The sequence below is a fragment of the Scyliorhinus torazame genome, chromosome 3, assembly GCF_047496885.1.
Source record: "Scyliorhinus torazame isolate Kashiwa2021f chromosome 3, sScyTor2.1, whole genome shotgun sequence".
Classification (NCBI taxonomy): domain Eukaryota; kingdom Metazoa; phylum Chordata; class Chondrichthyes; order Carcharhiniformes; family Scyliorhinidae; genus Scyliorhinus; species Scyliorhinus torazame.
In genome coordinates, this window is record NC_092709.1 from 380,729,056 (window position 1) to 380,755,189 (window position 26,134).

The window sequence follows — 26,134 nt, forward strand, 5'->3', positions numbered from 1 at the left end:
AAAATATGTATAAAATCAATGCTTAATGGTAATTCATGTCTTAAAGCTGAGGTAACAAGACACAAGTATAAAGTGCACCATGAGACATTCACTTGATACATGTTAGTAAGAAAACTGCTGATGGAACTTTACATAGACAATGTCCTACATAGGCCTGTTGTTTGAAGTTTTAAAATTCACTCAATCAGTCTGGGCTTTGCTGGCGAGGCCAGCATTTAAAAACAAACTTTCTCAAACCCATTTTACATTTCAATCTTTTCTCAGTTTTGATAAAGGGTCACAGTCTGGAAATGTTAATCTCTTTCACAGATTGTGTCAGATTGGCTCAGTATAATCAGTTTTAGACTTGTGGCATTGGCAATACTTTCCTGTTTGTCCCAGGGGATTGGGCGACACAAGTCAATGATCAGCAACTATCTGCAAACTGTTGCCTAATTGCAGGGAAAATCTTAGTAATGAGCTGATGCCTGTGTCGTATCATTGGGAATGTTGGAAATGCCTGACCTATTTCTCTTCTCTCCCCCAGATAAAGACACTCGAGATAAACTTGGCCCAACACTCATTGTGCCCATATTGACTCTGGCAGTTTTAACCTACGTTGCCTCGAAGATTCTGGCAAAGGAAGGGATTGTGTGTCAGAAACCGAGTTTACACTCTCCAGCTCCAATTCTGATTTGTGATATTCGGTAAGAAATCCTAGAGCTGCAGAGAAATCCCAGAGAACAAGGCTTCGACAAACCGCCAACTTCTAAAACAATCACAATATGTAGCTGGGGCTGCTAATGGGGGGTGGACCGGGATAGAGACTGGGGAATTGCTCCGGAGAGGGACTGGGAAAAGGAGAGAGATTGGGAAATGGGATCAGGATGTTTTTTTGGAGCAGCTTGTGACAGAGCTGACTAGGGAACAGGCAATTCTGGGTTTGGTGATGTGTAATGAGGCAGACTTGATTAGGGACCTTGAGGTGAAGGAACCCTGAAGGAGCAGTGACCACAATATGAATATTGTGGCTGGTTTAGCACACTGGGATAAATCGCTGTTTTTTAAAGCAGACCAAGCAGGCCAGCAGCACGGTTCAATTCCCGTACCGGCCTCCCTGAACAGGCGCCAGAATGTGGCGACTAGGGGCTTTTCACAGTAACTTCATTGAAGCCTACTTGTGACAATAAGCGATTTTCATTTTCATATTTTTCATTTCAGTTTGAGAGGGAGAAGCTGGAGTCAGATGTAACGGTATTACAATTAAATAAGGGTAACTACAAAGACATGAGGGAGGAGCTGGCCAGAGTTGATTGGAAAAGGAGCCGAGCAGGGAAGACAGTGGAACAGCAATGGCAGGAGTTTTGGGGGTTATTTGGGAGGCACAACAGAAATTCATCCCAAGGAGGAGGACACATGCTAAGGGGAGGACAAGGCATCCATGGCTGACGAGGGAAGTCAAGGACAGCATAAAAGCAAAAGAAAAAGCATACAAAGTGGCGAGCATTAGTGGGAAGCCATAGGATTGAGAAGCATTTAAAAGCGAGCAGAGGACAACTAAAAAAGCAATAAGGGGGGAGAAGATGAAGTATGAGTGCAAGCTAGCTAGTAATATAAAGGAAGATTGGAAGAGTTTTTTTCAATATATAAAAGGTAAGAGAGGGGCAAAAATAGATATTGGAGCACTAGAAAATGTGGCTGGAGAAGTAATAACAGAAAACAAAGAAATGGCAGAGGTACTGAATAATTACTTTGTATCAGTCTTCATGGTAGAAGACACCAGTGGGATGCCACAGCTCCAGGAGAACCAGGGGCCAGAGGTGGGTGCAGTGACCATTACTAAGGAGAAGGTTCTGGGGAATCTGAAAGGTCTGAAGGTGGATAAATCACCTGGACCGGATGGACTACAACCCAGGGTTCTGAAGGAATTAGCTGAGGAGATTGTGGAGGCATTAGTGGTGATCTTTCAGGAATCACTGGAGGCAGGAAGGGTCCCAGAGGACTGGAAAGTGGCTAATGTAACACCGCTGTTTAAGAAGGGAGGCAGGCAAATGACGGGAAATTATAGGCCGGTTAGCCTGACTTCGGTCATTAGTAAGATTTTAGAGTCCGTTATTAAAGATTAGATCGCAAAGTACTTGGAAGTGCGTGGTAAAATAGCACTGAGTTAGCACGGCTTTGTCAAGGCGAGGTCGTGTCTGACAAATCTGTTAGAGTTCTTTAAGGAGGTAACAAGAAAGTTAGACAAAGGAGAACCAGTGGATGTGATTTATGTAGATTTCCAGAAGGCCTTTGACAATAGAGTCATAGATGTTTACAGAATGGAAACAGGCCCTTCGGCCCAGCTTGTCCATGCCGCCCAGTTTCTATCACTAAGCTAGTCCCACTTGCCTGCATTTAGCCCATATCCCTCTATACCCGCCCTGCCCATGTAACTGTCTAACTGTTTTTTAAAGGAAACAATTGTACCCACCTCTACCACTGCCTCTGGCAGCTCATTCCAGACGCTCGCCACCCTCTGCGTGGAACAATTTCCCCTCTGGTCTCTTTTGTATCTCTCCCCTCTCACCTTAAACCTGTGCTCTCTAGTTTTAGACTCCTTACCTTTGGGAAAAGATGTTGACTATCTACCTTATCTATGCTCCTCATTATTTTCTAGACCTCTATAAGTACAATCCGAAGCCTCTGATGCTCCAAGGAAAAAGTCCCAGCCTATCCAGCGTCTCCTTATAACTCAAACCATCAAGTCCTGGTAGCATCCTCGTAAATCTCTTCTGCACTCTTTCTAGTTTAACAATATCCTTCCTGTAATAGTTTGACCAGAACTGAACACAGTATTCCATGTGTGGGCTTACCAATGTCTTGTACAACTTCAACAAGACGTCCCAACTCCTATATTCAATATTCTGACCAATAAAACCGAGCACGCTGAATGCCTTCTTCACCGCCCTGTCCACCTGCAACTCCACCTTCAAGGAGCTATGAACTTGTAGCCCGAGAGACTGAGGAATGGATCAGGAGAGAGACTGGGAAAGGATCAGGAGACAGACTGGGAAAGGATCAGGAGAGAGACTAGGACGGGATCAGAAGAGAGATTTGGGATTGGATCTGTGTGAGGCTGTGATGACTGGATCATGAGAAAGACTAGCTGAACAAGATCAATGGAGAGACTGTAGCTCACAATGACTTACGAGAGAGACGAGTAGAGATGAAGTCGATGAGGCTTTATTGAGCGAGACTTGTTCCCAGCAGTTCAGCAACAGAATGGAGCGGCGGGGAGAAGCCCGGGTTCTTATACTCCGCCTTCAAAGAACAAAACAAAGAACAAAGAAATGTACAGCACAGGAACAGGCCCTTCGGCCCTCCAAGCCCGTGCCGACCATACTGCCCGACTAAACTACAATCTTCTACACTTCCTGGGTCCGTATCCTTCTATTCCCATCCTATTCATATATTTGTCAAGATGCCCCTTAAATGTCCCTATCGTCCCTGCTTCCACTATCTCCTCCGGTAGTGAGTTCCAGGCACTCACTACCCTCTGCGTAAAAAACTTGCCTCGTACATCTACTCTAAACCTTGCCCCTCTCACCTTAAACCTATGCCCCCTAGTAATTGACCCCTCTACCCTGGGGAAAAGCCTCTGACTATCCACTCTGTCTATGCCCCTCATAATTTTGTATACCTCTGTCAGGTCGCCCCTCAACCTCCTTCGTTCCAGTGAGAACAAACCGAGTTTATTCAATCGCTCCTCATAGCTTATGCCCTCCATACCAGGCAACATTCTGGTAAATCTCTTCTGCACCCTCTCTAAAGCCTCCACATCCTTCTGGTAGTGTGGCGACCAGAATTGAACACTATACTCCAAGTGTGGCCTAACTAAGGTTCTATACAGCTGCAACATGACTTGCCAATTCTTATACTCAATGCCCCGGCCAATGAAGGCAAGCATGCCGTATGCCTTCTTGACTACCTTCTCCACCTGTGTTGCCCCTTTCAATGACCTGTGGACCTGTACTCCTAGATCTCTTTGACTTTCAATACTCTTGAGGGTTCTACCATTCACTGTATATTCCCTACCTGCATTAGCCCTTCCAAAATGCATTACCTCACATTTGTCCGGATTAAACTCCATCTGCCATCTCTCCGCCCAAGTCTCCAGACAATCTAAATCCTGCTGTATCCTCAGACAGTCCTCATCGCTATCTGCAATTCCACCAACCTTTGTGTCGTCTGCAAACTTACTAATCAGACCAGTTACATTTTCCTCCAAATCATTTATATATACTACAAAGAGCAAAGGTCCCAGCACTGATCCCTGTGAACACCACTGGTCACAGCCCTCCAATTAGAAAAGCATCCCTCCATTGCTACCCTCTGCCTTCTATGGCCTAGCCAGTTCTGTATCCACCTTGCCAGTTCACCCCTGATCCCGTGTGACTTCACCTTTTGTACTAGTCTACCATGAGGGACCTTGTCAAAGGCCTTACTGAAGTCCATATAGACAACATCTACTGCCCTACCTGCATCAATCATCTTAGTGACCTCCTTGAAAAACTCTATCAAGTTAGTGAGACACGACCTCCCCTTCACAAAACCGTGCTGCCTCTCACTAATACGTCCATTTGCTTCCAAATGGGAGTAGATCCTGTCTCGAAGAATTCTCTCCAGTAATTTCCCTACCACTGAAGTAAGGCTCACCGGCCTGTAGTTCCCGGGATTATCCTTGCTACCCTTCTTAAACAGAGGAACAACATTGGCTATTCTCCAGTCCTCCGGGACATCCCCTGAAGACAGCGAGGATCCAAAGATTTCTGTCAAGGCCTCAGCAATTTCCTCTCCAGCCTCCTTCAGTATTCTGGGGTAGATCCCATCAGGCCCTGGGGACTTATCTACCTTAATATTTTTTAAGACACCCAACACCTCGTCTTTTTGGATCACAATGTGACCCAGGCTATCTACACCCCCTTCTCCAGACTCAACATCTACCAATTCCTTCTCTTTGGTGAATACTGATGCAAAGTATTCATTTAGTACCTCGCCCATTTCCTCTGGCTCCACACATAGATTCCCTTGCCCATCCTTCAGTGGGCCAACCCTTTCCCTGGCTACCCTCTTGCTTTTTATGTACGTGTAAAAAGCCTTGGGATTTTCCTTAACCCTATTTGCCAATGACTTTTCGTGACCCCTTCTAGCCCTCCTGACTCCTTGCTTAAGTTCCTTCCTACTTTCCTTATATGCCACACAGGCTTCGTCTGTTCCCAGCCTTTTAGCCCTGACAAATGCCTCCTTTTTCTTTTTGACGAGGCCTACAATATCACTCGTCATCCAAGGTTCCCGAAAATTGCCGTATTTATGTTTCTTCCTCACAGGAACATTCCGGTCCTGTATTCCTTTCAACTGACACTTGAAAGCCTCCCACATGTCAGATGTTGATTTGCCCTCAAACATCCGCCCCCAATCTATGTTCTTCAGTTCCCGCCTAATATTGTTATAATTAGCCTTCCCCCAATTTAGCACATTCATCCTCGGACCACTCTTATCCTTGTCCACCAGTACTTACTGAAAACTTACTGAATTGTGGTCACTGTTACCGAAATGCTCCCCTACTGAAACATCTACCACCTGGCCGGGCTCATTCCCCAACACCAGGTCCAGTACCGCCCCTTCCCTAGTTGGACTGTTTACATATTGTTTTAAGAAGCCCTCCTGGATGCCCCTTACAAACTCCGCCCCGTCTAAGCCCCTGGCACTGAGTCCCAGTCAATATTGGGGAAGTTGAAGTCTCCCATCACCACTACCCTGTTGTTTTTACTCTTTTCCAAAATCTGTCTACCTATCTGCTCCTCTATCTCCCGCTGGCTGTTGGGAGGCCTGTAGTATACCCCCAACATTGTGACTGCACCCTTCTTATTCCTGATCTCTACCCATATAGCCTCACTGCCCTCTGAGGTGTCCTCTCACAGTATAGCTGTGATATTCTCCCGAACAAGTAGCGCAACTCCGCCTCCCTTTTACATCCCCCTCTATCCCGCCTGAAACATCTAAATCCTGGAATGTTTAGCTGCCAATCCTGCCCTTCCCTCAACCAGGTCTCTGTAATGGCAACAACATCATAGTTCCAAGTAGTAATCCAAGCTCTAAGTTCATCTGCCTTACCCGTAATGCTCCTTGCATTAAAACATATGCACTTCAGGCCACCAGACCCGCTGTGTTCAGCAACTTCTCCCCGTCTGCTCTGCCTCAGAGCCACACTGTCCCTATTCCCTAGTTCTCCCTCAATGCTCTCACCTTCTGACCTATTGCTCCCGTGCCCACCCCCCTGCCAGGGAGGAGCCAGGAGTCAACAGCCAACCAGGTCCCGGGATCTGTCAGCCAATAGCATCACGGCTTCACAGTCCCACATGACTCCTAATACATACTACCACATTCACCCCTTGTTAAAAATGAACCCGGCAGGGTGGTGGTTCGCATGGTGGTAGGGGTTTACAAGGCTGGTCCTGGGAGGAAAAACTTCGGGCATGTCATTACAGTTTTCGCCCTACACTGGGCTATGTACAAGGTTTGTGAAACTATTTACAATATTAGTAAGAGAAAAAAATTTTTGTTACAGTCCAACAACATTCTTGGTGTCACGCCGATGCCACGAGTCGAGCGGGCGGTCTGGTCTTCCTCGTCGATCGCCTCAGCCCCGGTGGTGGTGCAGGTGCTTGTTCCGGCGTTGTCGTCTCCGGGAGCGTTTCGGTGTTTGTTCCTGTTTCACTCCTGGGCGGACACGGGAGGAGGACCGATCCTCCCGGGAAGGGGGTGGTCGCGGGGTGCACCAGTGGCAGAGAGGGGATGATCGGTGTCGCCGGTGGGCGCCAGGTCTCGCAGGGAGACCGTGTCCTGTCGGCCGTCGGGGTACGCCACGTAGGCGTACTGCGGGTTCGCGTGGAGGAGGTGAACCCTCTCGACCAACGGGTCCGACTTGTGCGCCCGCACATGTTTCCGGAACAAGATGGGTCCTGGGGCCGCCAGCCAGGTCGGCAGCGACGTTCCGGAGGAGGACTTCCTGGGGAAGACAAGGAGGCGCTCATGAGGCGTTTGGTTAGTGGTGGTACACAGCAGCGACCGGATGGAGTGGAGAGCGTCCGGGAGGACCTCCTGCCACCGGGAAACTGGGAGATCCCTGGAACGTAGGGCCAGTAGGACAGTCTTCCAGACCGTGCCGTTCTCCCTCTCTACTTGCCCGTTCCCCCGGGGGTTGTAGCTGGTCGTCCTGCTCGAGGCTATGCCCTTGCTGAGCAGGAACTGGCGCAGGTCATCACTCATGAAGGAGGACCCCCTGCCGCTATGGATATATGCGGGGCAACCGAACAGTGTGAATATGGTGCCAAGGGCTTGAATGACTGTGGCCGCTGTCATGTCGGGGCAGGGGATGGCGAAGGGGAAACGGGAGTACTCATCCACCACATTCAGGAAGTATGTGTTGCGGTCAGTGGAGGGGAGGGGCCCTTTGAAATCCAGACTGAGGCGTTCAAAGGGGCGGGAAGCCTTGATCAGGTGCGCTCTATCCGGCTGTGGTAGTTCCTGGTGACTGTACGGACCTCCTCCACAGAGTAGGGGAGGTTGCGGGACTTTATAAAATGGTAGAACCGAGTGACCCCCGGGTGGCAGAGGTCCTCGTGGAGGGTTTGGAGATGGTCTATTTGTGCGTTGGCACATGTGCCGCGGGATAGGGCATCGGACGGCTCGTTCAGCTTTCCGGGACGGTACAAGATCTCGTAGTTGAAGGTGGAGAGCTCGATCCTCCACCTTAAGATCTTGTCATTTTAAATTTTGCCCTGCTGTGCATTATCGAACATGAAGGCCACCGACCGTTGGTCTGTGAGGAGAGTGAATCTCCTGCCGGCCAGGTAATGCCTCCAATGTCACACAGCTTCCACTATGGCTTGGGCTTCCTTTTCCACTGAGGAGTGGCGGATTTCTGAGGTGTGGAGGGTTCGGGAGAAAAAGGCCACGGGTCTGCCCGCTTGGTTAAGGGTGGCCGCCAGAGCTACGTCGGATGCGTCGCTCTCGACCTGGAAGGGGAGGGACTCGTCGATGGCGCGCATCGTGGCCTTTGCGATATCCGCTTTGATGCGGCTGAAGGCCTGGTGGGCCTCTGTCGACAGGGGGAAGGTAGTGGTCTGTATTAGCGGACGGGCCTTGTCTGCATACTGGGGGACCCACTGGGCGTAATATGAAAAGAACCCCAGGCAACGTTTCAGGGCTTTGGAGCAGTGGGGGAGGGGAAATTCCATGAGGGGGCGCATGCGTTCGGGGCCGGGGCCTATTATCCCATTGCGCACTACGTATCCCAGGATGGCCAACCGGTTTGTGCTAAAGACTCACGTTTCCTCGTTGTATGTGAGGTTCAAGGCGTTAGCGGTCTGGAGGAATTTTTGGAGGTTGGCGTCGTGGTCCTGCTAATCGTGGCCGCAGATGGTTACGTTATCGAGATATGGGAATGTGGTCTGCAACCCGTGCTGGTCAACCATTCGGTCCATCTCCCGTTGGAAGACCGAGACCCCGTTCGTGACACCAAATGGGACCCTTAGGAAGTGGTATAGACGCCCGTCTGCCTCGAAGGCTGTGTACTTGCGGTCACCTGGGCGGATGGGGAGCTGGTGGTAGGCGGACTTGAGGTCCACAGTGGAGAAAAGTTTATACTGGGCAATCCGATTTACCATGTCGGATATGCAGGGGAGAGGGTACGCATCTAGCTGTGTGTACCTGTTGATGGTCTGGCTATAGTCTATGACCATCCTTTGCTTCTCCCCGGTCTTTACTACTACCACCTGGGCTCTCCAGGGACTATTGCTGGCCTGGATTATGCCTTCCTTCAGCAGCCGCTGGACTTCAGACCGAATAAATATCCGGTCCTGGGCGCTGTACCGTCTGCTCCTAGTGGCGACGGGTTTGCAATCCGGGGTGAGGTTTGCAAACAAGGACGGCGGTTCAACCTTGAGGGTTGCGAGGCCGCAGATAGTGAGTGGGGGTATTGGGCCGCCGAATTGAAATGTTAGGCTCTGCAGGTTACACTGGAAATCTAATCCCAGTAATGTGGGCGCGCAGAGTTGGGGAAGGACGTAGAGCCTGTAGTTTTTAAACTCCCTCCCTTGCACCGTTAGGTTCGCGAAGCAGAACCCTTTGATCTCTACGGAGTGGGATCCTGCAGCTAGGGAAATCTTTTGCATACTTGGATGGATGGTCAGAAAACAGCGTCTTACCGTGTCGGGGTGGATGAAACTTTCGGTGGTCCCGGAGTCGATCAGGCATGATGTCTTGTGTCCGTTGATCAGCACCGTTGTTGTCGTCGTCTGGAGCGTCCGGGGCCGTGATTGATCCAGCGTCACCGAAGCCAGTCGTGGTCGTATTGTCTCGGCGTCTTCTTCGGACCCCGTGGAGCCGTCGATGCTGGGGTCCTTTGTTGTCATCCAAGATGGCGGCGTCCATGAATCGCACGCGGCCGGGGGTGGACAAAATGGCCGCCCCCATGGATCGCACGTGGTCGGGGGTGGACAAAATGGCCGCCCCCATGAATCGCACGTGGCTGGGGAGTCACAAGATGGCGGCGCCCATCCCCCCCTCGTGGTGGCCGGGACCCAAAATGGCGGCGCCCGCGGGTCGCACATGGGGCGCTGGGGGGGGGGGTTGGGGAGCGTTTGGGATGCGCTGGGCTCGTTCTTCTCCGGGGATTGCGGCGACCCCCCCGGGACCGGCACACAGCCGTGTAATGGCCCTTCTTGCCGCAGCTTTTGCAAATAGCTGCGCGGGCCGGCAGCGCTGCCGGGAGTGTTTTGCTTGCCCGCAGAAATAGCAGCGGGCCCCCCCGGGATGATCTGGTGCTTTAATCGCGCAAGCCTGTGTGGGAGGGGGGGGGGTTGTCGCGACGGGGGTCCACGGAGCCCAAGGGGCTGCCGCGCGGTCGGGGCCGTAGGCGCGGGCGTTTTGCGAGGCCACATCTAGGGAAGCTGCAATGGCCCGTGCCTCTGAGAGTCCTAGCGACTCTTTTTCTAAAAGTCTTTGGCGGATTTGGGGAGAGTTCATTCCTGCCACAAACGCATCGCGAATTAGCATGACCGTGTGTTCAATCGCGTTCACCGGCGGGCAGCTGCAGCCCTGTCCCAAAATTAGCAGCGCGGCGTAGAATTCCTCTAACGATTCTCCGGGACTTTGCCGTCTCGTTGCGAGTTGGTAGCGTGCGTAGACCTGGTTCACGGGGCGAACGTAAATGCTCTTCAGTGCTGCGAGCGCCGTCGGGAAATCCTCTGCGTCTTCTATGAGAGGGTAAATTTCCGGGCTTACCCTCGAATGCAGGACCTGCATTTTCTGGTCTTCTGTGATCCGGCCGGGGGCCGTTCGGAGGTAGCCTTCGAAACAAGCTTGCCAGTGTTTAAAAACTGCTGCCGAGTTCGCTGCGTGGGGGCTGATCCGCAGGCATTCCGGGGTGATCCGGAGCTCCATAGTCCTTTAAGCTCGCTCAATAAATTGTAGCGCACAATGACTTACGAGAGAGACGAGTAGAGATGAAGTCGATTCAGGCTTTATTGAGCGAGACTTGTCCCTAGCAGTTCAGCAACAGAATGGAGCGGCGGGGAGAAGCCCGGGTTCTTATACTCCGCCTTCAGGGCGGAGCCAGGAGTCAACAGCCAACCAGGACCCGGGATCTGTCAGCCAATAGCATCACGGCTTCACAGTCCCACATGACTAATACATACTACCACAGAGACCAAGGAACGGGATCAAGAGAGAGATGGGGATTGGGTCAGGAGAGAGACTGGGAATGGGATCAAAAGAGAGACTGGAAAAGGATCAGAAGAGAGACTGGGAAAGGATCAGGAACAGACTGGGAATGTGGTCAGGAGAGAGACTGGGAGAGAATCAGGAGAGAGACTGGGAAAGGATCAAGAGACAGACTGGGAATGTGATCAGGAGAGAAACTGGGAATGTGATCAGGAGAGAGACTGGGAGAGGATCAGGAGAGAAACTGGGAAAGGATCAAGAGACAGACTGGACTGTGATTAGGAAAGAGACTGGGAATGTGATCAGGAGAGAGACTGGGAGAGGATCAGGAGAGAGACTGGGAATGTGATCAGGAGAGAGACTGGGAAAGGATCAGGAGAGAGACTGGGAAAGAATCAGGAGAGAGACAGGGAAAGGATCAGGAGAGAGACTGGGAAAGGATCAGGAGAGAGACTGGGAGAGGATCAGGAGAGAGATTGGGAGAGGATCAGGAGAGAGACTGGGAATGTGATCAGGAGAGAGACTGGGAATGTGATCAGGAGAGAGACTGCGAGAGGATCAGGAGAGAGACTGGGAATGTGATCAGGAGAGAGACTGGGAATGTGATCAGGAGGGAGACTGCGAGAGGATCAGGAGAGAGACTGGGAATGTGATCAGGAGAGAGATTGGGAATGTGATCAGGAGAGAGAATGGGAGAGGATCAGGAGAGAGACTGGGAGAGGATCAGGAGAGAGACTGGGAATTTGATCAGGAGAGAGATTGGAATGGATCAGGAGACAGATTGGGGAAAGGATTACGATTCCAGGAAGATTTCATAATGGAACCCTGGCTCAATGGACTATAACTTTTACTATTTTAATACAACATGGAGGAATAAGCCACAGCTCCTCGAATTAGTTTTAACAACATACTCTGAGATGGGGTTAAGGTATGTGATGGGGGGGGGGTGGACTCTCAAAGGGGAGGGGCTCATATGGGGCTCTGCGTGTATGTGTGGCCTCAAGTGAGGTTTCTCTGATGGGGGTGTCTGATACGGGGGTTTGATGGGGTATTCGGATGGGGGGGTCGGATAGGGGGGGTCTGATGGTGGGGTCTGATAGGGGGGGTCCGATGGGGGTTTGATGGGGCATTCGGATGGGGGGGTCGGATAGGGGGGTCTGATGGGGGGTCTAATGGGGGGGGTCTGATGGGGGTTATATGGGGCATTCGGATGGGGGCTCTGATGGGGGGGTCTGATCGGGGGGGGGGTCTGATAGGGGGGGTCTGATTGGGTGGTCTGATGGGGGTTTGATGGGGCATTCGGATGGGGGGGTCTGGTGTGGGGGTCTGATGGGGGGTCTGATAGGGGGGGACTGATAGGAGGGCCTGATTGGGGGGTCTGATGGGGCATTCGGATGGGGGGTCTGATGGGGGGGTCTGATGGGGGGGTCTGATTGGGGAGTCTGATAGGAGGGTCTGATAGGGGGGTCCTGATAGGGGGGCTCTGAAAGGGGGGGTCTGATGGGGGGTTTGATGGGGGGGGTCTGATGGGAGGGTCTGATAGGGGGTCTGATGGGGGGTCTGATGGGTGGGTCTGATAGGGGGGCTCTGATAGGGGGGCTCTGAAAGGGGGGGGTTTGATGGGGGGATCTGATGGGAGGGTCTGATAGGGGGGGTCTGATAGGGGGGTTCTGATGGGGGGTCTGATGGGTGGGTCTGATAGGGGGGGTCTGATGGGGGGTCTGATGGGTGGGTCTGATAGGGGGGGTCTGATGGGGGGTCTGATGGGTGGGTCTGATAGGGGGGTCTGATGGGGGGGTCTGATGGGGGGGTCTGATGGGTGGATCTGATAGGGGGGGTCTGATGGGAGGGTCTGATTGGGGGGGTCTGATGGGGGGTCTGATGGGGGGTTTGATAGGGGGGGGTCTGATAGGGGGGTCTGATGGGGGGTTTGATAGGGGGTCTGATGGGTGGATCTGATAGGGGGGGTCTGATGGGAGGGTCTGATATGGGGGGTGTGATGGGGGGTCTGATGGGTGGATCTGATATGAGGGGTCTGATGGGAGGGTCTGATTGGGGGGGTCTGATGGGGGGGGTTTGATAGGGGGGTCTGATGGTGGGTTTGATGGGGGGGTCTGATGGGGGGGTTTGTTAGGGGGGGTCTGATGGGGGGGTTTGATAGGGGGGTCTGATGGGGGGGTTTGATAGGGGGGTCTGACAGAGGAGGGATGGGCAGGATTTGGATTGTGTGCAGGAGGAAAGCCTTCAATGGACGTTGGGGGCCCCTTGATCCATGGAGAGGCGAACGGCGTCAGGGCTACGCTGACACCAATCCTCGCCGATGTGCATTCTGCTGAGACGGCCGGAGAATACAGAGATCTGGAGAATCTCGAGTCCAGTCCGTTAATCGGGTGCAAATGGGAGGAAATAAAGGGCAGGATCTTACAGTTGTCGACGCCGAAATCCCGCGAGCGGAATCTGCCAGGAAGCACGGTGCGGCCGCTGCAGGCCGCCACGCGCATGCGTGGCCACGGATCCGGCAATTCTCCGGATCGTATCGGCAGCTAGAGCCCGGTGCTCTCCTCTGCCGGCAGGCTAGCCCCCGGCAAAACAGGGAATCGGTGGCTGTTCTGCGCCAAAACACCACCATTCCCACGCCAGCGTGGGAACATAGCCCCAGAATTGGAGAATCCAGCCCAAAGTATTTGCATCCTGCCATCGGTATGTGACTGGTAGCTTCCTGCTGCCGCCTGCGGGGAGCCAGAGCATTGAAATGGGGCACCAATCGCGTTTTTTACCCAATACACGATTCTTCACCACATCAGAAACTCTGGCAGCGAGAACCTACCCCTCAGTGTTATTGCGGATGGGAAAGCTGGTGCAGATCGTGCTGCCAATTCTGCTGCTATCCCATCTCAACGCTCCCACAGTCAGTCAATTGTTTAGTGCTTGGCGTGAAACCAGTCAACAAGTGATTTGTGGGACCACAGAGGCCAGCACACCCAGACACACACACATCGGGGCTCCATTTTGAAAAGGTTTCAAACTCAGAGTGCAGACCACCCATACACCCGCCAAGGATCACTGTCATTGGGGCCATTAGACCTTGCCCCTGCTCACCGGCCTCAAGGCCCCCCACCCCAATTGTCGATCCCATTGCCTCCGCCCCCTTTCCCCACCAGGTGAGTGACACCCTGCTCCCCTTCATGTCCCCCCCCTCATGCCCCTGGAATTCTGCACAAACACAGAGGGCAGCACGGTAGCACAAGTGGCTAGCACTGTGACTTCACAGCACCAGGGTCCCAGGTTCGATTCCCCACTGGGTCACTGTCTGTGCGGAGTCTGCACATCCTCCCCGTGTCTGCGTGGGTTTCCTCCGGGTGCTCCGGTTTCCTCCCACAGTCCAAAAATGTGCAGGTTAGGTGGATTGGCCATGCTAAATTGCCCCTTAATGTCCAAAAAAGGTTAGGCGGGGTTATTGGGTTACGGGGATAGGGTGGAAGTGAGGGCTTAAGTGGGTCGGTGCAGACTCGATGGGCCAAAAGGCCTCCTTCTGCACTGTATGTTATATGAGCTTCTCAAATGGTGGAGCAGACTAAAGGGGCAGAATATATCTGTGTTTGTAAACGCAGATGTGCTCAATGTTGCCCCGCCCTTATTTGTAAATAGGAGACTTTCAAATTCTTTGATTTCACATTGCCTCAATTGTCTTTATCTCTCCTCCTGAATCTCCTGCCCGTGCTCAGGCTCCCCTTGTTCCTCAGGGGGGGCTGAAGCTGTGTTCCACATCACCTCTCCTAGCCTCGTCTCCTCCATTACATTCGGCCCTAGAGCCATTGGTCCTTTTGTCTTCTCTCTGAAATGAAACATTGAGGACAAGAATAATTAAAGGACCGCGGCAGTGATGGTCTGAATCTGAAACCTCGGGGAAATGTCAGGCTGCACAGCTGCAACTTGTGACAGTAGCACCCGCATTGAGGTGACTAAGATGTGATCTCAGACGTGCAACATCTGGAGCCCTGGGCGCGATTCTCTGCTCCCGCGCCGGTTGGGAGAATCGCCTGGGTGGCCAAATTTTCCCGCGATGCTGGTCCGACGCCCTCCCGCGATTCTCCCACGCGGCGAGAACGGCCCCGTCGAGTTCCGCGTGGCGCAGGCCGGAGAATCGCCCAAAACACCCAAAATGGCGATTCTCCAGCACCCCTGCTATTCTCTGGCCCAGATGGGCTGAGCGGCCTGCCCAAAACGGCGGGTTCCCCCCGGCGCCGTCCACACCTGGTCGCTGCCGACGGGAACAGCGCGGGATCGCTGGGGGGGCAGCCTGCGGCGGGGGGGGGGGGGATCCTGCACCGGGGGGAGCCTCAAATGGGGTCTGGCCCGCAATCGGTGCCCACCGATCGTCGGGCCGTCCTCTCTGAAGGAGGACCTCTTTTCTTCCGCAGCCCCGCAAGATCCGTCTGACATCTTCTTGCGGGGCAGACTCGGAGAGGACGGCAACCACGCATGCGCGGGTGACGCCAGATATGCGGCGCCGGCCACGTCATGTATGCGGGGCCAAGGCCTGGCACGCGTAAATGACGCGGCACCGCTCCTAGCCCATCATCGGGCCCTGAATCGGTCGGGATAGGGGCCGTTTCGCGCCGTCGTGAACCTTGACGGTGTTCACGACGACGCGAACACTCTGCCTCCATTTCGGAGAATCCCACCCCTTGTGTGGGATAGTACGGTGTAAATACCCATTTCAACACCAATCAGACCAATGCCCTGGGGACCCGGTTCGAATCCCGCCAGGGCAGATGGTAAATTTGAATTCAATGAAGCTCTGGAATTAAAAGTCTAAAAATGCCCAGGAAACCATTGTCGATTGTTATAAAAACCCATCTGGTTCGCTCACAGCCTTCAGGGAAGGGAATCTGACATCCTTACCTGGTCAGACATAAATATGACTCCCGACCCACAGCAATGTGGCTGACTCTTAAATTCTCTGGAATCATCTGGAAAGGCACTCAGTTCAAGGCCCAGCCAACGTGGCACACATCCATGAATGAATTTTTAAAAGAGATGACTAATCCCAAACTAGCTCCGAGCTCTGATGTAATAATAATAATTTTCATTACTATCACAAGTAGGCTTACATTAACACTGCAATGACGTTACTGTGAAAATCCCCTAGTCGCCACATTCCTGCGCCACTGTTCAGGTTGTTTTTAAAAACTCACCACTATTCTTAGAATTCCCCCTATACCAAAAAGGGCCGACATTCTAAATGGTGATCAGGGATTCTCACTCCCCGACTCCGATGCAAGCTTCAGTGGGTGCTATTCAGGTCAAACTATATTTTCAAGTTATCCCCCGGTATAACCCATACCTTCACCAAAGAATTTTACCTACTTACCACTCAGTAGCATTGATATCCTGGGCCCTGCGTTGCTAAGTAAGTAAAGCAGGCTAATAACCACTGTTTCAGGTTAACATTTTAAAGATATTTTGTTATTATATATTTTTTTCCTCTTTTTAAAAGATGCAATCACTGTCTTTACAGAAAAGTAAAAAGATCTTGCTTCTGGATCCTTCTGGCTGGTTGAAGGGACCTTCAGGCCCAACTTGACAATCAATCTTCTTTTTAAAATCTGGGGCGACATTCTCCGACCCCACGCCGGGTTGGAGAATCGCCGGGGGCTGGCGTGAATCCCGCCCTCGCCGGTTGCCAAAGTCTCCGGCACCGGAGATTCGGCGGGTGCGGGAATCGCGCTGCGCCGGTCGGCGGGCCCCCCCGCTCAATTCTCCGGCCCGCATGGGCCGAAGTCCCGCCGATAAATTGCGTGTCCCGCCGGCGTAAATTGAACCACCTACCTTACCGGCGGGACAAGGTGGCGCGGGCGGGCTCCGGGGTCCTGGGGGGGCGCGGGGCGATCTGGCCCCGGGGCGGGCCTGTGCCGTGGAGACTCCCTCCACTGCGCATGCGTGGGAAACTGTCAGCGTCCGCTGACGCTCCCGCGCATGCGCCGCCCAGAGATGTAATTTCCGCGCCAGCTGGCGGGACAACAAAGGCTTTTTCCGCCAGCTGGCGGGGCGGAAATTCCTCCGGCGCCGGCCTAGCCCCTCAATGTTGGGGCTCGGCCCCCAAAAATGCGGAGCATTCCGCACCTTTGGGGCGGTGCGATGCCCGTCTGATTGGCGCCGTTTTGGGCACCAGTCGGCGGACATTGCGCCGTTTCCGGAGAATTTAGCCCCTGGTCTTCTTTAGATGTATTCGCTGATGAGCTCGGTTGCTGTGTCCTATCTTTCCCATGTACCGATCTATGAGAGCTGGCTCTGCCGACTATCCCCTTTTCTTCGGGTTTTTATATATTTCTCAGTTATCTAGTTTTTATGACCTGATTGCAAAGTAACTCTTGATTCTCTTTTTGATTGTAACAAGTATCTTTGGTCTAAACATTTATTTTGACATAACCTCATCTCATTGATCTGATTACATTGTGGTGTTCAAAATGCTTTGGTTTCAAGAGGTGTTACTTTTAATTCCTGTCATTTCTATAGTTTTATTTTCCAATTGTGTCCTCAGCTCAATTTTGACTTTGATTTTGGCTTTGAATTATGTTTCTCGTAGACTGATCGCCTCCAGTTTTCTTTAATTTACCTGGTATTAGCAAATTTTCACACCTAGAAGATCATCCTTTCTTTTCCAGTTCCTTACTAAGTTAGTTACTTTCGATGAAGGTGTGAGCCATTGTCTTTGGCTTCATTCAAAATCCTGTTTGTCTTGTTCGCTAAGCCTGCTTGACCAAGGATATCTGTATTTTACAATCCTTCCCTGGCAGCTGCTGTTAACCCTTTGTGGGATCTTTCCCTACATTCGCTCATGTTTCTCTCAGACCAGATATTGCCAGACTTCCATGTTTCAAATGACACATCTTTCCATATTTTCAATAACACCCCGTCTTGACATTTGAAACATAACTATATCATTTGGTCAATTATCCCCCCATCTAATTGTACTGACTAACATTTATCCCCGATCTTTCTCTTTTGTATGTACATGTTTTGTGATTTTAAATTGTGCACCGAAATCAATTCGTAAATGTATCCATTTCACATGCCAGTGTCTTTTTTCAGTTCTTTCCTCAAGTCCAATTACCGTGAACCATATCCGCAGTTGCTCAGGAAGGTAACACAATAGCTATATCCATGTTCCACTACCTCCAAAGCATTTTACTTCCTTGGGCTAGCAGCACCGTAGAAGCTTCCTCATGTCCCTTAGAAACAGCATACAACTCAGTCCATCAGTAACCAAAATGGTCTTTTGTCCATCACTGGCTGTTAAGTGTCCCATTTTCTGTCATCCAAATTGCTTTCCGTTTCTCATTGGAATGGTAAATTATGATATCATGTATCACCCCTTGCTTCATTAATTTAAAGGTTCAATTGATCCTACTTCTATCCCTGACTTCTCCCACATTAATGTCTAACATTGTCCTGAACCATGTATGTCTGCCAGCCCCTGGTGTACAGGACAGAATATATTTCTGACAAATTTCCTTGAAATCCATTTCATCTGTTATCATTTCCCTTACAACATTTGCAATACAATATGCTGACAGTATTCACAAAACCACATCGAACTATAACTATTTCCAAATACATTTTCCCTATTGTTAAATACAGTTTTTTAAAAATTAAGTCTCACCTTAACACATTACTCATCATCTAACCACACAAATAGACCGTGTGTTACAACTTTACATATTTGCAACTGTTATTACAATTTCAATACTAAAAATAAAGTACAATATCGACACATCCCTTCTAGGCTTTGGGACCAATAGTCCTTACATACTAAATATGGCGTGTAAACAACATCAATATTATTTGTGATGTTCTATGTAGTTAAATCAAGAAAACACACTAAACTACCACTAATCCCCCTCTATTAAAACATTCACACAGTTTAGAAATGCTGATCAAGGTCCTTGAACGGCACACATATCCCCATTATCATACATAACAGTCCCTACCAATTTACATGACATTTCTTCTTTAATAATGTTTACAGCTCTTCAATGCAATCTTGTTTGCTGCATTGGTAACAATTTCCCACCATGGCATCAAGCTACAAAATTCTTAAACTTTTGTCTTTTATCACATTGGGGTTCCTCGTCAGTCACTGCTGTCTGCCGAGACCCTTAATAACTCCATCGTGTAGTACATACCCCATGGAGACCACAGATCATCCATCAGCTGATGTCCAAATAGAGATGTCTGACCGGAGGTTTCACTGCTCAGTAATAATTTGATATTTCGATTTGTTTCTAACCCGTAAAGTTTTCCTACGGGCTCTTGTCATTTAATTCCCTCAAATATGTAACCAATTGTATCATTAGTTTCCCCCCAATCCTATCTAAAACATTCTTTTCTGGAGTGTAGTTCTCTTCCTTCTTGTGAACTGGTTTGTCTGTTATTTATTTTTTCCATCTGAAAAATCAAATGAACAGGTCAAGGGTGGAGAGGGCCCTATTCTTTAATTTGTACTTTCTATCTTCGTTTTAATTTTTTTGCCACCATTTCTTTCTTTTTTTTCTTATTGAACTGTTTATTTTCCTTATCATAAGACCATAAGACATAGGAGCGGAAGTAAGGCCATTCGGCCCATCTAGTCCACTCCACCATTCAATCATCGCTGATTTCAACTCCATTTACCCGCTCTCTCTCCATAGCCCTTAATTCCTCGAGAAATCAAGAATTTATCAACTTCTGTCTTAAAGACATCCAACGTCCCGGCCTCCACCGCCCTCTGTGGCAATGAATTCCACATACCCACCACTCTCTGGCTGAAGACATTTCTCCTCATCTCTGTTCTAAAGTGACTCCCTTTTATTCTAAGGCTGTGCCCCCTAGTCTCCCCTGCTAATGGAAACAATTTCCCCACATCCACCCTATCTAAGCCATTCATTATCTTGTATGTTTCTATTAGATTTCCCCTCAACCTCCTAAACTCCAATGAATATAATCCCAGGATCCTCAGGCGTTCATCGTATGTTAGGCCTACCATTCCTGGGATCATCCATGTGAATCTCCGCTGGACCCGCTCCAGTGCCAGTATGTCCTTCCTGAGGTGTGGGGCCCAAAATTGCTCACAGTATTCTAAATGGGGCCTAACTAATGCTTTATAAAGCTTCAGAAGTACATCCCTGCTTTTTTATTCCAAGCCTCTTGAGATAAATGACAACATTGCATTTGCTTTCTTAATTACGGACTCAACCTGCAAGTTTACCTTTAGAGAATCCTGGACTAGGACTCCCAAGTCCCTTTGCACTTCAGCATTATGAATTTTGTCACCGTTTAGAAAATAGTCCACGCCTCTATTATTTTTTTCCAAAGTGCAAGACCTCGCACTTGCCCACGTTGAATTTCACCAGCCATTTCTTGGACCACTCTCCTAAACTGTCTAAATCTTTCTGCAGCCTCCCCACCTCCTCCATACTACCTGCCCCTCCACCTATCTTTGTATCATCGGCAAACTTAGCCAGAATGCCCCCAGTCCCGTCATCTAGATTGTTAATATATAAGGAGAACAGCTGTGGCCCCAACACTGAACCCTGCGGGACACCACTCGTCACCGGTTGCCATTCCGAAAAAGAACCTTTTATCCCAACTCTCTGCCTTCTGCCTGACAGCCAATCGTCAGTCCATGTTAGTACCTTGCCTCGAATACCATGGGCCCTTATTTTACTCAGCAGTCTCCCGTGAGGCACCTTATCAAAGGCCTTCTGGAAGTCAAGATAGATAACATCCATTGGCTCTCCTTGGTCTAACCTATTTGTTATCTCTTCAAAGAACTCTAACAGGTTTGTCCGGCACGACCTCCCCTTACTAAATCCATGCTGACTTGTCCTAATCCGACCCTGCACTTCCAAGAATTTAGAAATCTCATCCTTAACAATGGATTCTAGAATCTTGCCAACAACCGAGGTTAGGCTAATTGGCCTATAACTTTCCATCTTTTTCCTTGTTCCCTTCTTGAACAGGGGGGTTACAACAGCGATTTTCCAATCCTCTGGGACTTTCCCTGACTCCAATGTCTTTTGAAAGATCATAACTAACGCCTCCACTATTTCTTCAGCTATCTCCTTTAGAACTCTAGGATGTAGCCCATCTGGGCCTGGAGATTTATCAATTTTTAGACCTTTTAGTTTCTCTAGCACTTTCTCCTTTGTGATGGCTACCATATTCAACTCTGCCCCCTGACTCTCCGGAATTGTTGGGATATTACTCATGTCTTCTACTGTGAAGACTGACGCAACGTACTTATTTAGTTCCTCAGCTATTTCCTTGTCTCCCATCACAAAATTACCAGCGTCATTTTGGAGCGGCCCAATGTCAACTTTTGCCTCCCGTTTGTTTTTAATGTATTTAAAGAAACTTTTACTATAATTCCTAATATTACTGGCTAGCCTATCTTCATATTTGATACTCTCTTTCCTTATTTCTCTCTTTGTTATCCTCTGTTTGTTTTTGTAGCCTTCCCAATCTTCTGACTTCCCACTACTCTTTGTCACATTCTAGGCTTTCTCTTTTGCTTTGATGCATTCCCTAACTTCCTTTGTCAGCCATGGCTGCGCAATTCCCCCCTCTGATAACCTTTCTTTTCTTTGGGATGAACCTCTGTACTGTGTCCTCAATTACTCCCAGAAACTCCTGCCATTGCTGTTCTACTGTCTTTCCCACTAGGCTCTGCTCCCAGTCGATTTTCGTCAGTTCCTCCCTCATGCCCCTGTAGTTGCCTTTATTTAACTGTAACACCTTTACATCTGATTCTACCTTCTTTCTTTCAAATTGGAGATTGAATTCGACCATATTATGATCACTGCCTCCTAAGTGCTCCCTTACTTTAAGATCTTTAATCAAGTCTGGCTCATTACATAACACTAAGTCCAGAATGGCCTGTTCCCTCGTGGGCTCCATCACAAGCTGTTCCAAAAAGCCCTCCTGTAAACATTCAATGAATTCCCTTTCCTTGGGTCCATTGGCAGCATTATTTACCCAGTCTACCTGCATATTGAAGTCCCCCATGATCACTGTGACCTTGCCTTTCTGACATGCACTTTCTATTTTGTGGTGCATTTTGTGCCCCCGGTCCTGACCACTGTTAGGAGGCCTGTACATAACTCCCATTATGGTTTTTTTTGCCTTTGTGGTTCCTCAACTCTACCCACACAGACTCCACATCGTCTGACCCTATGTCGTTTAGTGCTATTGATTTAATTTCATTCCTAATTAACAAGGCAACCCCGCCCCCTCTGCCCACCTCTCTGTCTTTTTGGTAGGTTGTGAATCCCTGGATGTTTAAATGCCAGTCCTGAACCCCCTGCAACCATGTCTCTGTGATGCCTACCACATCATACCTGCCAGTCACAATCTGGGCCACAAGCTCATCTACCTTGTTCCATACACTGCGCGCATTTAAATATATCACCTTTAATTCTCTATTGACCGTCCCTTTTTGTTTTCTTAGTGTGGTGGACCTTGGCTTCCTGAGCCTTTCCGTACACTGTGTCATATTTTGTGGGATGGGGACAATCGTAACCACTCTTGAGTTTTGTCTGTTCGTGTTTTTTTTGTATTCCTAAGCAGCTACGCTCCCCACTGATTACTTCACCTCTTGGTTCCCTGACTTTCCCTTCCCCCCCAATCTTTAGTTTAAAGTCCTATTGACCACCCTATTTACTCTTTTCGCCAGAATACTGGTCCCAGCTCGGTTCAGGTGGAGACCATCCCAACAGTATAGGTCCCCCTGTCCCAAAACTGATGCCAGTGTCCCATGAAAAGGAACCCCTCATTCCCACACCACTCTTTCAGCCACGTGTTAACTTCCCTTATTCTTGCCTCCCTATACCAATTTGAACGTGGCTCGGGCAGTAATCCGGAGATTATGACCCTTGAGGACCTGTTTTTTAATTTGAATCCTAGCTCTTTATAATCTCTAAACAGGTCCTCTCTCCTAGACTTGCCGATGTTGCTGGTACCGACATGGACCACAACAACTGAATCCTCCCCGTATCCTTTATGTCCTTCATACAATTAAAGCCTGTTAAGCCTCCTCCTTCTGCCATTGCACCCCTGAGTGAGATTTGAAGACTCTCAAACTCCTCCCCTTTTGCTCACTCAGTGATCCAATCATTGAAACCTTACCCTGATGCATTCCTGATATTGCTACTGCATTTACTTTAATTACTTGATTTTGATTACGACCGGATTTTTATGAAGGTATGTTCCAAACATGACATTTTAACGTTATCATCTGTCCAATCAATGCTGCTAACGGGTTTTAATTCACTGTCTTCCCACCAATTGGTTATATGTTTTAATTGTGATACAATTTATTTTGCTCCAGACACCATGCTTCTCTAAGTCAACTGCATGTTTACCCAGATTCTGAACAATCTTATCTTTACATTTTACAGCTTCACTGATTATTTTCCCTGCAGTCTTAGTTGGTAGCTTCACCCAAACTTCCTCTGTCATCAATTGTTTTAATATCTTAATTTTACCTGTATCTATTCTTATTAAATCTTTTCCTGCCATCAGATTCTCATTTCCTTATACTGCTAGTAATTCTCTTAATCTAACTTTTGATCCAAAATCTTTATTCTCTAAAGCTCCTTCTTCCATGTATTTTTTCTAAACATCATTATTTTTGCTGGTGACAATTTTGTTTTCATCGGGCACTAGGACCCTGCGGAGCTATGCAGTGTCAATTTCAATGCTCAGTTCAAAGCCTGCTAGCAGCTGACTGCTGGCCAGTACAAACTCTTTATCCGTTTATTCTAAGACTAATTTAGTTCTGAAAATGCGATTTACTACCTCATAATACTGATCACATTTCTACCTGCCATTTATAACTTCCAATTGATGTGAAACTCGGTTTTACAAAATACAACATTTTTTAAAAATACAAACACCAAAGGAAATTCACAATTCCTTATTAGACAGACACACATTCATTCATCCACTCAGATCTTGGATCGCTACTTTGTAGGATTTCACAAATCCTTATTAAACACACACTCATTTATCCACTGAGATCTTGGACCTCTATTCAGTGGGGTTTTAGTAACTTTAACAAAAATTGAGACCCCTCCGTGATGATAAAGTTTCACTTATGCAGGATTTTTTTGCCTCTGTTAATTTCTTCCACTTTTGTTTCATTGCTTCAACTCTCTTGACCGTGTTTCAGAGCAAGAGGATTATTCTAATTGCCATTTTTCGGAATTCTAAGTTCTGTTCCTGGTTGTCCCTTTCAGTTGCAATCTGAAATTAAGGATAAGTACCCTTTCTGGGCCCTATCCAAGGCTGACTAAGGCACTATCTTCCTGTTTTAGTTACGGGTCGATTGGTTATTGGTCTCTAAAGGCTCTGGGCGTCCCCTATTTCTCTAGGCTTACTCTAAGGATGATTTATTTTTTGGCCTCATTTTACCAGTAATGGATGCAAGATTTTTAGTGATGTCACCAAGATGTCTTGCAGACTTTATCTCAGGGTCAGCATCTTCTATTCTGCTGATTTTACACACCCAACCTGAGCTTCAGTCCCCTCGATCCACAGAATATCCTTACAAAAGTCAATCACACATGACTTTCCAGACTAAACTCGGCAGGTAAAGTCTGACTCACACATAGACCAGAAAATTCTAATATACTAGCCTATGTGCCGGTTAGAAACTTCTCATATTCCAACCGTTTCTTGGGAACTAGAAACTTCTAATATTCTAGCCCCCACTCTAGCCCCAATTCTGCTCAACTAGAAACTTCTAATATTCTAGCCTCGCATTACCTAGAAACTTCTAATATTCTAGGTCCCTGTTCGGGCGCCATGTTTTTAAACACTCACCGCTATTCTTAGAATTCTCCCTATACCAAAAAGGGCAGACATTCCAAATGGTGATCAGGGATTCTCACTCCCCGACTCCGATGCAAGCTTCAGTTGGTGCTATTCAGGTCAAACTATATTTTCAAGTTATCCCCCGGTATAACCCATACCTTCACCGAACAAGTTTACCTATTTACCCCTCAGTAGCATTGATATCCTGGGTCCTGCATTGCTAAGTAAGTAAAGTAGGCTAATAACCACTGTTTCAGGTTAAAATTTTAAGTTATTTTATTATAATATATTTTTTTCTCTTTTTAAAAGATGCAATCACTGTCTTGACAGGAAAGTAAAAAGAGTGGCGAGGCCGTGGAATGCCCTACCTGCTACAGTAGTGAACTCGCCAACATTGAGGGCATTTAAAAGTTTATTGGATAAGCATATGGATGATAATGGCATAGTGTAGGTTAGATGGCTAATGTTTCGGTGCAACATCGTGGGCCGAAGGGCCTGTACTGCGCTGTATTGTTCTATGTCTATCTTGCTTCTGGATCCTATTGGTTGGTTGAAGGAACCTTCAGGCCCAACTTAACAATCAATCTTCTTTTTAAAATTTGGTCTTCTTTAAATGTATTCGCTGATGAGCACGGTTGCTGTGTCCTATCTTTCCCATGTACCGATCTATGAGAGCTGGTTCTGCCGGCTGTCCCCTTTTCTTTGGGTTTTTATATATTTCTCAGGTATCTAGTTTTTATGACCTTATTGCAAAGTAACTCTTGATTCTCCTTGATTGTAACAAGTATCTTTGGTCTAAACATTCATTTTGACATAACCTCATCTCATAGATCTGATTACATTGTGTCCTCTGTGGTGTTCAAAATGCTTTGGTTTCAAGAAGTGTTACTTTTAATTCCTGTCATTTCTATAGTTTTATTTTCCAATTGTGTCCTCAGCTCAATTTTGACTTTGATTTTGGCTTTGAATTATGTTTCTCGTAGACTGATTGTCTCCAGTTTTCTTTAATTTACCTGGCATTAGCAAATTTTCACAACTCGAATCTCATCCATTCTTTTCCAGCTGCTCACTAAGATAGTTACTTTCAATGAAGGTGTGAGCCATTGTTTTTGGCTTCATTCAAAATCCTGTTTGTCTTGTTTGCTAAGCCTGCTTGACCAAGGATATCTGCATTTTACAATCCTTCCCTGGCAGCTGCTGTTAACCCTTTGTGGGATCTTTCCCTGTATCCTCTCATGTTTCTCTCAGACCAGATATTGCCAGACTTCCATGTTTCAAATGACACATCTTCCCATATTTTCAATAACAGGGTACACTGAGGGAGAAATCAGAACGTCCAATCCACTGAACAAGCATGTCTTGTGGGAGGAAACCGGAGCACCCGGAGGAAACCCACGCAGACCCAGGGAGAACGTGCAGACTCCGCACAGATGTTGACCCAAGCCCGGAGTCGAACCTGGAACCCTGGCTCTGTGAAACAACAGTGCTAACCACTGTGCTACCATGTGGCGGACTAATGAGCAATCAGTTG

The 26,134-nt window shown here is 48.6% G+C and overlaps 1 protein-coding gene across 1 annotated transcript in view; it reads left to right on the forward strand.

Moving 5' to 3' along the window:
* LOC140409654 (collagen alpha-1(XII) chain-like) overlaps positions 1-26,134 on the forward strand; it is a 132,893-nt gene that overhangs the window by 81,857 nt on the left and 24,902 nt on the right. The window contains exon 10 of the mRNA XM_072497987.1: positions 527-686. Coding sequence (XP_072354088.1) covers positions 527-686 — 160 coding nt within the window. The remainder of the gene's footprint in view (positions 1-526; positions 687-26,134) is intronic.